A 14,011-nucleotide genomic window follows, 5' to 3' on the forward strand; every position below is an offset into this window, starting at 1 on the left:
TAACAACTAAACGTTTTAGTGGTACTTCCAGATGTCTTCTAAATGAAATGTATGAAAAACAGGTCAGTTAACTCTTACGTAGTACTATGAAAATACTCCAAAAGTAAAATACCGCATTTAAATAGGCAAACTATTAGCAGTAGGCACAGTTTCCCGTCAGCATTTCACTTTTACATATGACGTTTTTGGCTTGATAATGCTGCTGCATTAACATGGAAGTCAAGGGTATCTGTTTTTGCATGTCATTATAGCGGCATTTACATCTTTCTTTGCAAGGACAATCTTTAAATGCCCTCTTTCTTTCCAAATTGATAAATAAGTCTAGTGCTCAAATTCAAGCAGGTATCTCAGTTAGCACTACACAATGAATGTACTAGCTGGACTGCAGCATGTGGTTCATGAATGTGCGTGAAACACTCATGGCGGAAATGACGTATATCAACAGCTTCCGGTTGGGTGTTTTTCTTTCACAGTAAGAGACTTAATATTTAAATCAGTTTCATGAATCACAAATAAATAGACCAATGTGCGGCTGGTCCTCTTTTAATCACTCTCAGCATATCAAAAGTTAACAATCGGAATTTTTTTTACTTATTGTAAGTCTATATTTAGGCTGTAAACTAGCTACAAACTAGCACCCGTTGTTGGTATTGTGATTTTTACAATTGAGAAACATCAGGATAAGGTTATAACACACTATGGACTCTAACAAGAAATACCTTGGCTACCAAAAATCACTTGGACGCCATTTGAAGGGTAACTTTTACATGGGTTTCCTTTGCGTCACGCATGCAGTTAACTACTGCCTATGTAGATATAAATATTTTTGGCTTTATTCTGAAGGATGCTTTTAGGGAGGTCTGTCGTTGTTGCTGTTGTTTGACAGAGGCTAGCAAGATGGCAGAATACTTGGCGTCCATTTTTGGGACAGAGAAAGATAAGTAAGTGCCTAATGTTTAATTAATAGATGAAATAAGTCTTTGTGTTACTATTCTCATAAATTTCCACTTTGGCTTTTTGCTTTTTTTTACAATAACGTTAGCAGTCTGCAGCTGTGCTTCTTTAGTGTCTTTAGCCTCCGATGCTAATGCTAGTAGGCTAACGTCAGTACCGCGCCGCATATTGTTCCTGTAACATCTGTGTGTTGAATGGGCTCAAGAAACAATCACCTATTATTTGTAGAAAATCGGGCTGGTTTTTAAAAAAAGGGAAAGTCCATAGAGTGATATAAAAACCACCTAGCTACTGTATATTTGAGTAACTCATTCAAACCCGTGAAAACTTGTGACTTGTGACAATTTGAAATACCAGCCTCTCTCAGTGCGATGTTAAGGTAGTGAGCTAGTTCTCATCTCATTCATCCCTCACCGCCCACTATGAAACTATGTGTAACACAAATAAGCTGCTTGAAGACTTAAGAACCGTTTCAAACCAATAACATGAGTTATTTTTCATGTCTGGTGAACTCCATTCTTTGCTGCTCTTCCCACTCTTTTCTCTAGTTTACATCCGTTACACTGATACACAGCTGAAACACTAAAACTCACTTTCCTTCAGTCAGACCTTTGCATGAGCTAGGGGTAGTTTGTCCTCTATTCTGGTATGATCATACACCTTTGTTTTATTTTACTTGGTTAGAGACCATCTCAACAAGTCTAGGGCATTAATGCTGAATATTATCTTAATGTTATTAGTATACAAGTTACTGTTTATGCCTTTGTATGTAACATTTAATTCATTATTTTAAAAAAAGATGTCTCTTATTTCATAAAAAGAGGACACTGAACGTTCATTGTGATAACAATCAACTGTACAATGTGATGCTACAAAACCTGAAAAATTAGGAAAATAACAGTTATAAACAGATATTTAGATGAGATAATCAGCCATGTAAATTCTAAATAACATGTACATGTAAGGCTTTAGATTCACTACGGTTATTTCAGTTGATCTTTGCATTGCATTGTTTCCACTGATTGTCTTGGTTATAATTTCCTATAAAAAAAAGATCCTTGTAAGTTTCGGTGGGAACAGTTTGATCCATTAGTAACATTAGGCTACCTGTAATAAGATTTGTGAATATTTAGATAATCATTGTAAATGAACATAAGTAAGATTGCAGTGGGTTGTTTGAACTTGAATAACAAATACAAAAATAATAAAAACAAAGTAGCAGCTTTTATTTTGTGTGTTTTTCATGGTATCCCTTTCTTGTAAATGATGGTTTGTCCAATATATCACCATACACACACTGAATCTCTATTGCAGCCTTTTGTATCAAAATGTTGGGTTGTGATAGACTACTTTAGATGTTATAAAGAGCCTTTACAGTGGGATGCACATCAAATCATGCTGGACTAAGGAGAAATGATGGTGTTGCAGGTTGTTAATTTTCCGAAGAATACTCAGTTGATAGTAATAAGCTACAACAGATGATGACTTTCAGATGTCCAGGCCATAGTAATATGAACACTGTGCAAAATGAAAATTTTCTCTGTGTTTGGGCATCCTTTGTGTGTTTGTGTTAGAAAAGGAAAGTTAAGGGATTCGTAAATGATGGCTTCATACCATGAAGCACGGATGGGAAAAATACCCATTTAGAAAATAAAATATAATGTAAACTGCTTTATGGCAGAAGGGGTAAAGAGCCTCTGTTTTTGCTGCTTCTTGTTTTGCTAAGGGGTGCAGTATAACCATCTCTTTTAATCTTTTTACACAGGGTGAACTGTTCTTTTTACTTTAAAATTGGTGCCTGCCGACATGGAGACCGCTGTTCCAGATTGCACAATAAGCCAACATTCAGTCAGGTAAGGTTATGGAGTTTTTATATGCTGTGCATTATGCTCTGAAATAGCAACAGAACATTGCTGTTATCAACACATCATTGTAAGTTGTCACCTGGTTATAACAGGACGAAAATGGATGTATTTGTTTGCACTTATTATATACTTATGTACAATTTTATATGTATGTAAAATTGACTTTTTCAGACAATTGCTCTGCTGAACATTTATCGGAACCCTCAAAACAGCGCCCAGTCCGCTGATGGTCTAACCTGTAAGTTCAACCCTTGACATCTGATTTGTTGTTACCAGAAATGTAATTTTCTTAGATGATTTTTTTGCTAAGCATTTTAGAGACATATTACCCGTACATTACTCGCCATGTAGTCATATTTCAAAGAAAATTGTTAAACCATGGAAATCCTTATTTATGACTTTATTGTAAAAGTTTAGATATATTTCCCCTCTTACTAAGTGATTAAGTATTCAGTTAACTTGGTATTCTTTTTTATGTTTTGAATTGAATTTGTTACAGAAATTATAAATAAAATTTTACCCTCTCATCTTTTCTGTTTCCTTTAGGTGCCATCAGTGACATGGAGATGCAGGAGCACTATGATGAGTTTTTTGAGGTAAGGCTTTCTAAAGATTATCATGTAGGTCACAGGGCTACCTGACACCATGACTACACCATTTAGCAGCTGCTACATTTTATTCAACTACTAAAAAAATAGCTCAAATAATCTAAAATTCCACCAGAAATACATGAACAAATAATGTAAACTTTCCAGATGCCAGGAATCACATTCATGATTAACCATCAGGTGTTTGTTCTAGAGAATGTGCCCAATTAGTGGGATTTTGATTTTATGTTTTTGCACCACATGGTAAGGACTGTTTCTTATTATATTTTGACAGGTTCTTATTTTGCACCATTTTTGTAAAATTATAAAAACTTTCAGTTAAGCATCAAACACCAAATAAAATATGGAAGAAAATACAGAAGTAATCTCTCTTTTCGGTGTGAGCTCCTCAGTCTCTGCTGGTTGGAGTCCTTTTCCTTTTTCATTTCATTTTGTGTCACGTTCACAATCATCCATTCTTGGGTTTCCTTTATGAAGACTTCCTGATTGCATCAGAGTTATGTGGACAAAGGCAAAGTGTCATTAAGGGATAGGGGAATGTATTGGTGTATAAGGAGACAACACAGTTAATGCACCTTAAATGAACATTGCAAAGTTTGCTACAATACATTTCTCTTTCATTTTCTTAGGAGGTCTTCACAGAAATGGAAGAAAAATATGGCGAGGTGGAGGAGATGAATGTATGTGACAACCTGGGAGACCACTTAGTTGGGAATGTGTATGTGAAGGTGGGCCTAAAAACTATAAATATAATGCTATAATATCAATTCACGATGCTTATGTCCCCTTATCTTTTTAATTATGTGTTTATTTTATTTTAGTTCCGTTATGAAGAGGATGCTGAGAAGGCAGTGATAGATCTTAACAATCGCTGGTTTAATGGACAGCCCATCCATGCAGAGCTCTCTCCCGTCACAGACTTCAGGGAAGCATGTTGTCGTCAGTATGAGATGGGGTAAGTTGAGCATTAAGGAACACAAAACGACATTATGTATGTATTTGACCAACAGATATAGGTCTAAGTTTGCTTTGTAAGAATTTACAATCCATGATGCACATTTTTTGAATGTGTAAGATTTATTATTTTATTAGGGTCTTATACATAAGCTTAAATAGTGAAAGTCAGCTGTGTAAAGCTATGGTATGTTGTACAGAACCTTCCAACAATATGCCAATTTAAAGTTTCAGTGTGTACTAGTGACATCTAGTGGTGATGTATAATATTGCATCTGAATATGCTCTAATCTGCCCTACCATGGCTGTAAAAAAAAATATGGTTCTGTCTGTTTTGAGTTTTTTAGTTTGAGGGATTTGATCTCTGTTCCACACCTAAACATAGTGGGTGACAATGAGTTGCCTTAACAATGGATTTCATGTCCTAAAATCATAAAAAGGCAGAAGAAAAAGTCTGTGCTAGGTGCTGTAGAATCATGGTGGACTGTGAACAGCAGCCATCACTTATCGCCCAGTGGTAGTACACCTTTACTATTAGAGCTCACAAGGCTAGGTCTGTGTCTTCTCTGCTCCATTACATTGACATCTTACTGAGACTGGGGTGTTGCTATTTCATTTACAGCTGTAAATTGGATATTTCTCTGGATCGCTAAAACATTTTCCTTGCTCTAACCCTCAGATTATGTACAAATTCTTTAGATTTGTCATTTGAACTTGATGGAAATGAGACTTTGTTCACTTAATTGGAAATGAATAGAAATGCCTTTTAGATTCCCTTTTGTACTAACAAACTAATCCAGGTCATAATGAAAGAATATTACACAGCAGTTTGTCATTCATTCTGGAGGACAGGAAGTTTACAGTGACAATGAGAAGTATTGATAAAATGGGATTCATCGTGTCAGTAACAGTGAAGTAAGAGTGAGCAGTTTGTTAATTTTCTGCTTTTTTGGCCTTTTTTCTGTAGTGAATGCACTCGAGGTGGATTCTGTAACTTCATGCATCTGAAGCCCATTTCACGGGAGCTGAGGAGAGAGCTCTATGGCCGCCGGAGGAAAGGGTACGACTTCATCTTTTAGTGTTTTTTGTTTTTTTAGGGAAAAGGTTGTTATCGTGGGAGATGTGCTAATTTACTTTTTGGTGGAGAACAAAATAAGAAGAGAATTAAATTGTTTTACCTGAATAAAAACAGTCTCATTGTGGGGAAATTCAACTTACCTAAAAGTAAAAAGTCAGTTTATATTTTTTTCTGATTATAGTCTTACAAAGCACAATGCTCTAGGGTCAAATAAGCATAGACTTGATAAGGGTTTAAGGGAAGCTAGGGAGCTAATGTTTACACAAACACACAACAATAAAGATTTGCTGCAAAGATTTACTTGGAAAATTTGACGGTAACTGCTGATACCAGTATTAAGTAACACTTTTTCAGAAATCATCTCATAATACTGATTTCAGTATTTATGTTTGAATTTGCTGAGACGACCTTGCTGACCAGTGTTTTTAAACTCGTAGTACTCCTTCATTATTGTGTAATACATGATATATGATTCAACATACATAATGTCCAATTTAATAAAAGTCTCATTATTCTTTTAAAATAAACTGTTGAGCAACTTGATTTGATCCATGATTTCAACACATAACTGTATTTACACAGGTCAGATGTAGTGCTTTTGGTAAACAGCTACTTCCATATTCTGGAGAAACAATGTGGCCAAAGATTCAATTCATGTTCAACTTCAGTATGATTCATGGGACTGAGATTCTGCATTTAGTTCTCATGTCCTTCAGAAATATTTACTTATTTATTTCTTATTTACTTCAGCACGCTTTGCTTTTCTGACCTAGTAGCATAGAATGGACAACAGATTTGTCTTGGAGCATCTGTGTCATGTAATGACGTGGATTCCTGACACGACTGGTGTTTAAACCATGATAGAGCGAAGTACAATACCTAAGTACGAAAACACAATAAGTGGTAGTATTGTAGTGATAACATCATGTTGTGAAAAGAATCAATACAAGTCACTGAGAATTAGATTAGCTTCCTAATTATGGGCAATTAAGTGAAAGAGTGGCTCCAAAAAATGTAGAATCCCCTCTGAATAATCACTTTTGTCATTTCTACAGCCGCCACAGGTCTCGCTCTCGATCAAGAGAGAGACGATCTCGCTCACGGGACCGAGGTAGAGGAGGTGGCCGTGACCATGATAGACGCCGTTCCAGAGACAGAGAGCGTTCAGGGCGGTTCTGAACCACAAGCCATGACTACTAGTCCTCTTCTTGACTCCATGTAGCCATCTCTAGTCTGTTTTTTTTTTTAAGTTTGTACCCTCTCGATCTCCTCTTGGACTAATTGAAAAGTGTCTCACTTTGAAGCTGTGACAGAATTGATGTAACTTTCTTGACGTCTAAAAATGACATTCGCATCATTAAATTTCAATGGTTTTTTCTTAACATGACTGATGGCTTATTTATTTGTGTTTATTGGTATCTAAGTTTTAGTGACAACATTTTGTTTTGAAGTGCCACATTTGGAAGTTGGATTTTTTTTAGGGTGAAAAACATTAAATATTTTTCTTTCATTTGTTGGTCAAAATTGTGTTAAAAGTTCTGCTTGTTTGGGAATAGAATTATGTCATTTCATCTTGTCCACAGATGGAGAAGCAGGTACAGGAAGATGTGATCATTTAGGGATCACAAGACATACTATCGTAAGGTTTAGTTACATGAGTGTGCTAAATGTGCTCAATTTCCAACCAGCTGTAAAAGCTGTAAAAAAACAAACATATATATATATATATATATATATATATATATATATATATATATATAAAATGTGTGTGTATATAATCACATATTGGAAATATTTTGGCTTCTCTAATGTCACGTTTGAACTTTTTTGCTTTAACAAAATGTTAAATTTCATCAGAATTCTTAATTACATACATACAAAGCGCTTTAGTATTGAAAGAAAAAGATAAGCAAAATTGCTTCTGAGAAGGCAATCACAGAAAAAGAATACCAAGACACTACATTTCTTTTATGTTCTCACTTATTTGCATAAAACAGTGTGATTTGGTGCAGTACTATTTCATTAATCTATCCAGTGATGTACAAGTAATAATAGGTTAATACTACACTTTCTGCAGTTGAATGAGGTCCTACTTTTAAAACTTTAGATCAGGCTGCATTCTGCTGAAGATACTGCACTTTTACCAAAATAATCTTTTAAATTAACATTTGTAATATAGTATTTGCACGTTTCTACTTTTATTCAAGTCTAAATGAAGTCAAGTAAGACTGTCTTTTTCAGTGGTCTGCTCATCCCAGCTACTGTGTGCAATATTTAATCATGGAAAAGTCTGTAAAAAAAAAAAGAAAAAAAAAAATCCATGCTATTATACTCATCATAGCAGTTCATGGTGAATTTTTCCACATTTGAGTCACAGGAAGACAACAGTTTTTCATCTCGACTCTTGAACTGGACAGGTTTGGTCCTTCTGAGTTCAGGGACTTGCCTCTTTACTGGTATCTGGAGAAAATACACACGGTTCCACTGTGACCAATCAGCGTCGAGGACGGTGGTGGTTCGTCCAATCAGCTGCGGTTTCATGGTCTACCTTGTAACCTGAGGGAGGGTGTGTTTGATGGATGCGTGGGGGCTTCAGTCAGTGGTCATTCACAGCTGCTGGTGTTGGACTGGAAGGTGAGTCCACTGCTTCTTTATTTAACACGAAAACAACCAGTGATAATTAACCATAATTCAACACTTTGCTGCATTATTCATTACCTACGACGACTTGTAGTCCAGATGAAGACGTAGCCTAAATGACATAAACAGTGTAAAAATAGTGTGTTGTTGGATAAATATTATTGCAGCATTAAAAAGTACGTAGCATTTCACTATATTTTACCGAAATACAAATTGATGGTACTTCACTGAGAGTTTTTTCATCATTATATTTCAAAGGGGAATGTCACAGTTTCTGGAGGGTTTAGTACAGTGGTTCCCAAACTTTTTTGGCTCGTGACCCCATTTTAACATCACAAATTTCTGGCGACCCCAGACATTCAAAACTGAGACTTTTTTTTTTTTTTTTTTGCTAAAATGAATTTGTTTTTGATCATGTAATAGTTTGCTATACTATGCTGCAAATAAACGTTAATTTCAGATGACATTTAGTCTATAAAATATATATTATTATGGGTGGAGGCAGAAAAGCCAGGTGTAGATTACTGCACAAAGTGAGAATTTGATTTTCCTTGGTCAGGATATGTACAGTCAGTCCAGCTTGGATTTACAAAGCTGACCATTAACACTGAACAAACAAGAACTCAAACTGAATTATGAAAGAGCTGCAGCATCTGAAACTGACCACAATGAACATTTGACAGATAAACAGTACCACAGTGCTTCAGTTTCAGCTTCAGAGTTTGTCATGTCTTTTATGGATTGGGATTGTCTCTCTACACTCACCATATATTTTTTATTAGTAAGTTGTTTTTTGTTTGTTTTTTTATCTCGAAATTTCAGGTGACCCTGTTTGAATTCCAGGGGACCCCATGTGGGGTCCCGACCCCAAGGTTGTAAAACACTGGTTAAGAGGCTGTGGTTGTTTTTATTGTTGTTATTTGATTATTTTTGTATGTCTTAAAACCCAAATTTGGACCAATATTATTACAAAATTTAGTAACAAAAAGAGACATGAAATAATTCCACTCATTGATAGTATCAACATACATTAAAAGACAACCCAACATGTTCAGAAAACAAATACTGTCTATACATTTGTTTTTCAGTTTCTTCTTTTTCTGTTCTGGCACCTAAGTTGTTTGATGGTATAAATCTGTATACTTTTTTACTGAAATTAGGCTTGTCTTCTCTGACCTTATTAAAAGTTGCCTTTTATAGATACATAGTTGTCATTACAGAGGTGATGGAATTGCTGCAGTCTTCTCTGACACTTGTGGCTGTAAGGAAGTCATTCGTGGTAAATTCATATCCTTTGAATACCCTAATTTATCAGTGCATCACAAAACTACTTTCTTAATAATAACTGTCTACCGTCCACCAAAATCCAAACGTGGATTTCTGGAGTAATTCTCAGAGTTATTATCTAAAGTTTCCACGGAGTATGACTGTCTTAGTATATCTGGTGATTTTAATATTCATATTGACTTTGAAACTAATCCAGATGTCATAAATTTTACTAGTCTGCTGGAGGCATTTGACTTCTCTCAACATGCCTGTGGACTCACCCACAATAAAGGACATACTCTGTCACTTGTCATCTCAAAACGGCTTAACATTACCACGCCCCTTGTTATGGATGTAGCTTTCTTTGATCACTGTTGCATTTATTTTGACGTTTCTGCTTTCCCCGTACAAAACAGTTCTTGATTACTCAAAAGCCGCATAATTAATAACAATACTATTGAAAGCTTTCAAAAAAGTGAAGAGAGCTTCATGGAATGGGTTTCCATGGCCGAGCAGCTGCATCCAAGCCATACATCACCAAGTGCAATGCAAAGCGCCGGATGCAGTGGTGTAAAGCACGCCACCACTGGACTCTAGAGCAGTGGAGGCACCTTCTCTGGAGTGACCAATCGCGCTTCTCCATCTAGCAATCTGATGGATGGATGGGTCTGGGTTTGGCGGTCGCCAGGAGAACGATACTTGTCGGACCGCATTGTGCCAAGTGTAAAGTTTGGTGGAGGGGGGATTATGGTGTGGGGTTGTTTTTCAGGAGCTGGGCTTGGCCCCTTAGTTCCAGTGAAAGGAACTGTGAATGCTTCAGCATACCAAGACATTTTGGACGATTCCATGCTCCCAACTTTGTGGGAACAGTTTGCAGCTGGCCCCTTCCTCTTCCAACATGACTGTGCACCAGTGCACAAAGCAAGGTCCATAAAGACATGGATGACAGAGTCTGGTGTGGATGAACTGGACTGGCCTGCACAGAGTCCTGACCTCAACCCCATGGAACACCTTTGGGATGAATTAGAGTGCAGACTGAGAGCCAGGCCTTCTGTCCAACATCAGTGTGTGACCTCACAAATGCGCTTCTGGAAGAATGGCCCAAAATTCCCATGAACACACTCCTAAACCTTGTGGACAGCCTTCCCAGAAGAGTTGAAGCTGTTATAGCTGCAAAGGGTGGACCCACGTCATATTGAACCCATAGACTAGGAATGGGATGGCGCTTAAATTCATATGTGAGTCAAGGCAGGTGAGCAAATACTTTTGGCAATATAGTGTATATTTCCCACATCACTAAAAACAGCTGTCATCAAACCACGTCTGAAGAAGAACAACTGGATCAAACTGTCATTGCGAATTACAGACTGAGACCTTAACCAAACCGTCACTCCATTTTTTTTCGGCATTTCCATGCAGCTGCAGTATTGCCACAGCGGCAACAAACACAGAAACGGCTTCAGTGCCTCTTGCTACTGTGGCTGCGTGGAATGCCAGAAAAACCTGAGTGACGGTTTGGTTTAGGTCTGGTTTGGTGTGTAAACAAATGGACTGTTTGTGGTGCAGTACATTTCAAAGTTGTTCACTTTGACGGGAGTGATTCAGGTGCGTAATCACAGAAAGACTTACAGATTCATGATATTAAGGCTATCACTCAGGTTTTACAGATTTGATGAAAAATTGGTGACGAACATCATATGAACCTTTAAAGGAGTGATATCTAGCTTTTTTAAAACAATGTAATTATGCATTTTAAACATTTCCCTGTGGTCTATTTAAACTGTAAATGCTATGCTTGGGTCTGAATTCATCATTAGTTAAACTCCACAGTTCCATCTTCAATCCTATTTCTGAGTAATAACACGAGAAAGGTCCTTTTTAGTGCTGGCCCTTTAAATGCAAATGAGCCACCTCATGCCCCACCCCCTCCAGGTTGTTATTAACCATGCTCTCTGTCCCATTCAACCACTTGTGTTCATTAATACAACCAACAACTAAACATTTTAAGTAATCGGCTCGAGGTTTGGACATATTTTCAGTATGGGCTACAACCGCTGCTGCTGACAAACAATTATGGCGTACTTGGAGAAGTGTTCGTCGGAAGTCTTAACCTTATATGTGCAGATGTCGTGATGTAACAAATTAAGCAGGAATTAAAACGGGTTGTAGAAATCCACTCGATTTTTGCCCAAATGAATATAAAGATAGCTTTGCTGCACCTGGAGGGTTCAAATTCAAACATTTTGAACTATTAGGGTCCAAATACACAAATAAATGCACCAAAGACTAATAAAAGTGGGTTTAGCAAAATATGACTCCTTGAACTAAAGACTCATAAATAGAAACCACACTGATTAGGAGAAGTTGAAATGAAATTCAAGATTTTTACCTCCGCCAAAGAGGTTATGTTTTTGCCGGCGTTGGTTTGTCTGTCTGCCTGTCTGTTCATGTGCAAGATAACTCAAACAGTAATGGACAGATTTGGATGAAAATTTCAGGAGATGTTGATACTGGCACAAGGAACTAATGATTAAATTTTGGTGGTGATTGGGGGGGCACTGATCTGCCTTGGCGGAGGTCTGCGCTCTCCGAGTACTTTTCTAGTTTTTTATTAATTTCAACTGTAATAGACATTCATTTAATTTAATACTTTGTGTTTTCTTTGGTGTTAAAAACTTGTTGAGATGACAACCTCAGTTTTCACACTTAGGAATTTTACAAGACATTTTTGTGGCTTAATTCTGATGTGAAGAGAAATGCAGAATACAGAAGCATATAATTGACGTGTTTCGTAATTGTAACCCTTTTGCTGCTTTGTTTCCAGTTAAACCATGCGGTCTTTATCCAGCAGCACAAATTCAGAGGCCGGCCCTGCTCTTTGCCCACATGCAACTAAAGTAACAGATGGAAATTCCCCTCTGGACCACAGTGGAACTCAGGAGGTTCAGGATTTCATGAAATCTGCCTGTACATCTGCAAATAGAGACCAGGACTCCAGCACGGGTCAGACTGGTTCAACTCTTGACAGCGGGGTCAGCAGTGACAGGAGGCTGGAGAACAGAGGTGCAGTCATTAATGAGGAGAACTGGATCCGGCCTGATTTGCCCAGTAGATGCACCTGGAGACTGGGTGCACCGACATCAGAGTCACCTCACAGTCACCCACCACGGCAAGTAAAACCACACATACAATATTGTATGGTAAAATATGAAACATCTTCATGAAAAAATGATGTATAGATTTGCAATAATTATCACCCTTTCAATTGTATCAACTATAAATCTGACTTGGATATTACAAACTGGACTGACTTTACTATATCCAAACAGTTTTAGAAAAAAATCTAAACCTGGAGTCCAAAATTTTATTAAACCATAGTAGTGTACAAAAACAGACGTAGAAAATTTAACTTGTTGGCAGTTTTAGTGTTAAGTATGGTTTAAGGTGGTTGTGACATATTTAGAGATGCAACACATTTTTCTTGTCTTGAGACTCTGAAACAAGCTTTTCCTTTGCCCTTTGTTTTGTCCTAAATGAACAATTACATCTGCAGATCATAACAATAGTAATGGCTCTGTTCCAGTATGTTATAATAAGGTCTTGGTATGAAATGTCACTGCAACTGCTGTAGAAAGAATAGATTTTATCGCTTTTTTAAAGATGTCCACGAGATCTAAGCTGTCTACAGATCAGTGATACAGCCGCGGGAAAAATTATTAGGCCACCCCTTGTTTTCTTCAGTTTATTGTTCATTTTAATGCCTGGTACAACTAAAGGTACATTTGTTTGGACAAATATAATGATAACAACAAAAATAGCTCATAAGAGTTTAATTTCAAAGCTGATATCTAGCCATTTTCCATGTTTTCTTGATAATAACCAAAATCACTTCAATTCTTACATCAATAGCTGTGGCCTTGTACTGCCAAAAACAGTGCTTTTAGGCATTCCATGTTTTCTTTTCTGTCTGTTTTAGTCACATGATACACACAGGAGTTTGTACTTGATTGCATAACCATTGTTTCTGATGACTTTTGATGGTCTAATAATTTTTTCCGCGACTTTATATATCTAATGGCCACTTTCTTTTCTCTTAAAGCACAAAAGCCTGTGGAATCCTCCCCAATATCCTCTGGAAAATTGGAGACACACCTCTGGTTCGATTGAACAGAATCCCTAAAGAATATGGACTGAAGTGTGAGATTTGTAAGTAAATACTTTCTTTCCTTAAGGGCCTGTAAAGTTAAAATGTGACAAACTTACATATACCTGGGTACACTGGTCAACAATGATTTTGCTTCTAGGAGAAAAAAACCTGATTTAACCTTAAACCAGGTACGCTGACTTCAAATCTGGAATCAGAATTTCTTCAGCGCATCAAGAGTTTGAGTTATGTACATGTCAATAAGTAGCCATTAGCAACAACATACGGCAGCGTTTTAGTTCTGTAAATTCCAAATGATAAAAATTTAGATGACTTTCAATGTAAGAATCAATAGAGAACTTACAGGTGATCCCATTTTCCTTCCAAAACTCATCTTTCTTTAGTGAACAGTTTGGGATTAAATTGTGGAAGTGGTGCAAAATTGGACAACCAAATCCCACATTTTGACGAACTATCTGAAGACATGCTAAAAACCACTGAA

The 14,011-nt window shown here is 36.9% G+C and overlaps 2 protein-coding genes across 2 annotated transcripts; both read left to right on the top strand.

The window, feature by feature from the left end:
* The first annotated feature begins 829 nt into the window (after positions 1-829).
* On the top strand, positions 830-6,846 carry u2af1 (U2 small nuclear RNA auxiliary factor 1). Its single transcript, XM_030125650.1, has 8 exons — positions 830-941; positions 2,720-2,807; positions 2,991-3,057; positions 3,366-3,415; positions 4,057-4,155; positions 4,249-4,382; positions 5,349-5,441; positions 6,515-6,846. The coding sequence occupies exons 1-8, from the start codon at positions 898-900 to the stop codon at positions 6,636-6,638; spliced, it is 699 nt and encodes a 232-aa protein (XP_029981510.1). The 5' UTR covers positions 830-897; the 3' UTR covers positions 6,639-6,846.
* A 5,350-nt stretch (positions 6,847-12,196) lies between these two features.
* LOC115412002 (cystathionine beta-synthase-like) lies at positions 12,197-13,579 on the top strand. The gene is made up of 2 exons (XM_030124301.1): positions 12,197-12,534; positions 13,465-13,579. The coding sequence occupies exons 1-2, from the start codon at positions 12,197-12,199 to the stop codon at positions 13,577-13,579; spliced, it is 453 nt and encodes a 150-aa protein (XP_029980161.1).
* The last annotated feature ends 432 nt before the right edge of the window (positions 13,580-14,011 follow it).

Source organism: Sphaeramia orbicularis, chromosome 21 (assembly GCF_902148855.1).
Source record: "Sphaeramia orbicularis chromosome 21, fSphaOr1.1, whole genome shotgun sequence".
In the NCBI taxonomy this organism is placed as follows: Eukaryota; Metazoa; Chordata; class Actinopteri; order Kurtiformes; family Apogonidae; genus Sphaeramia; species Sphaeramia orbicularis.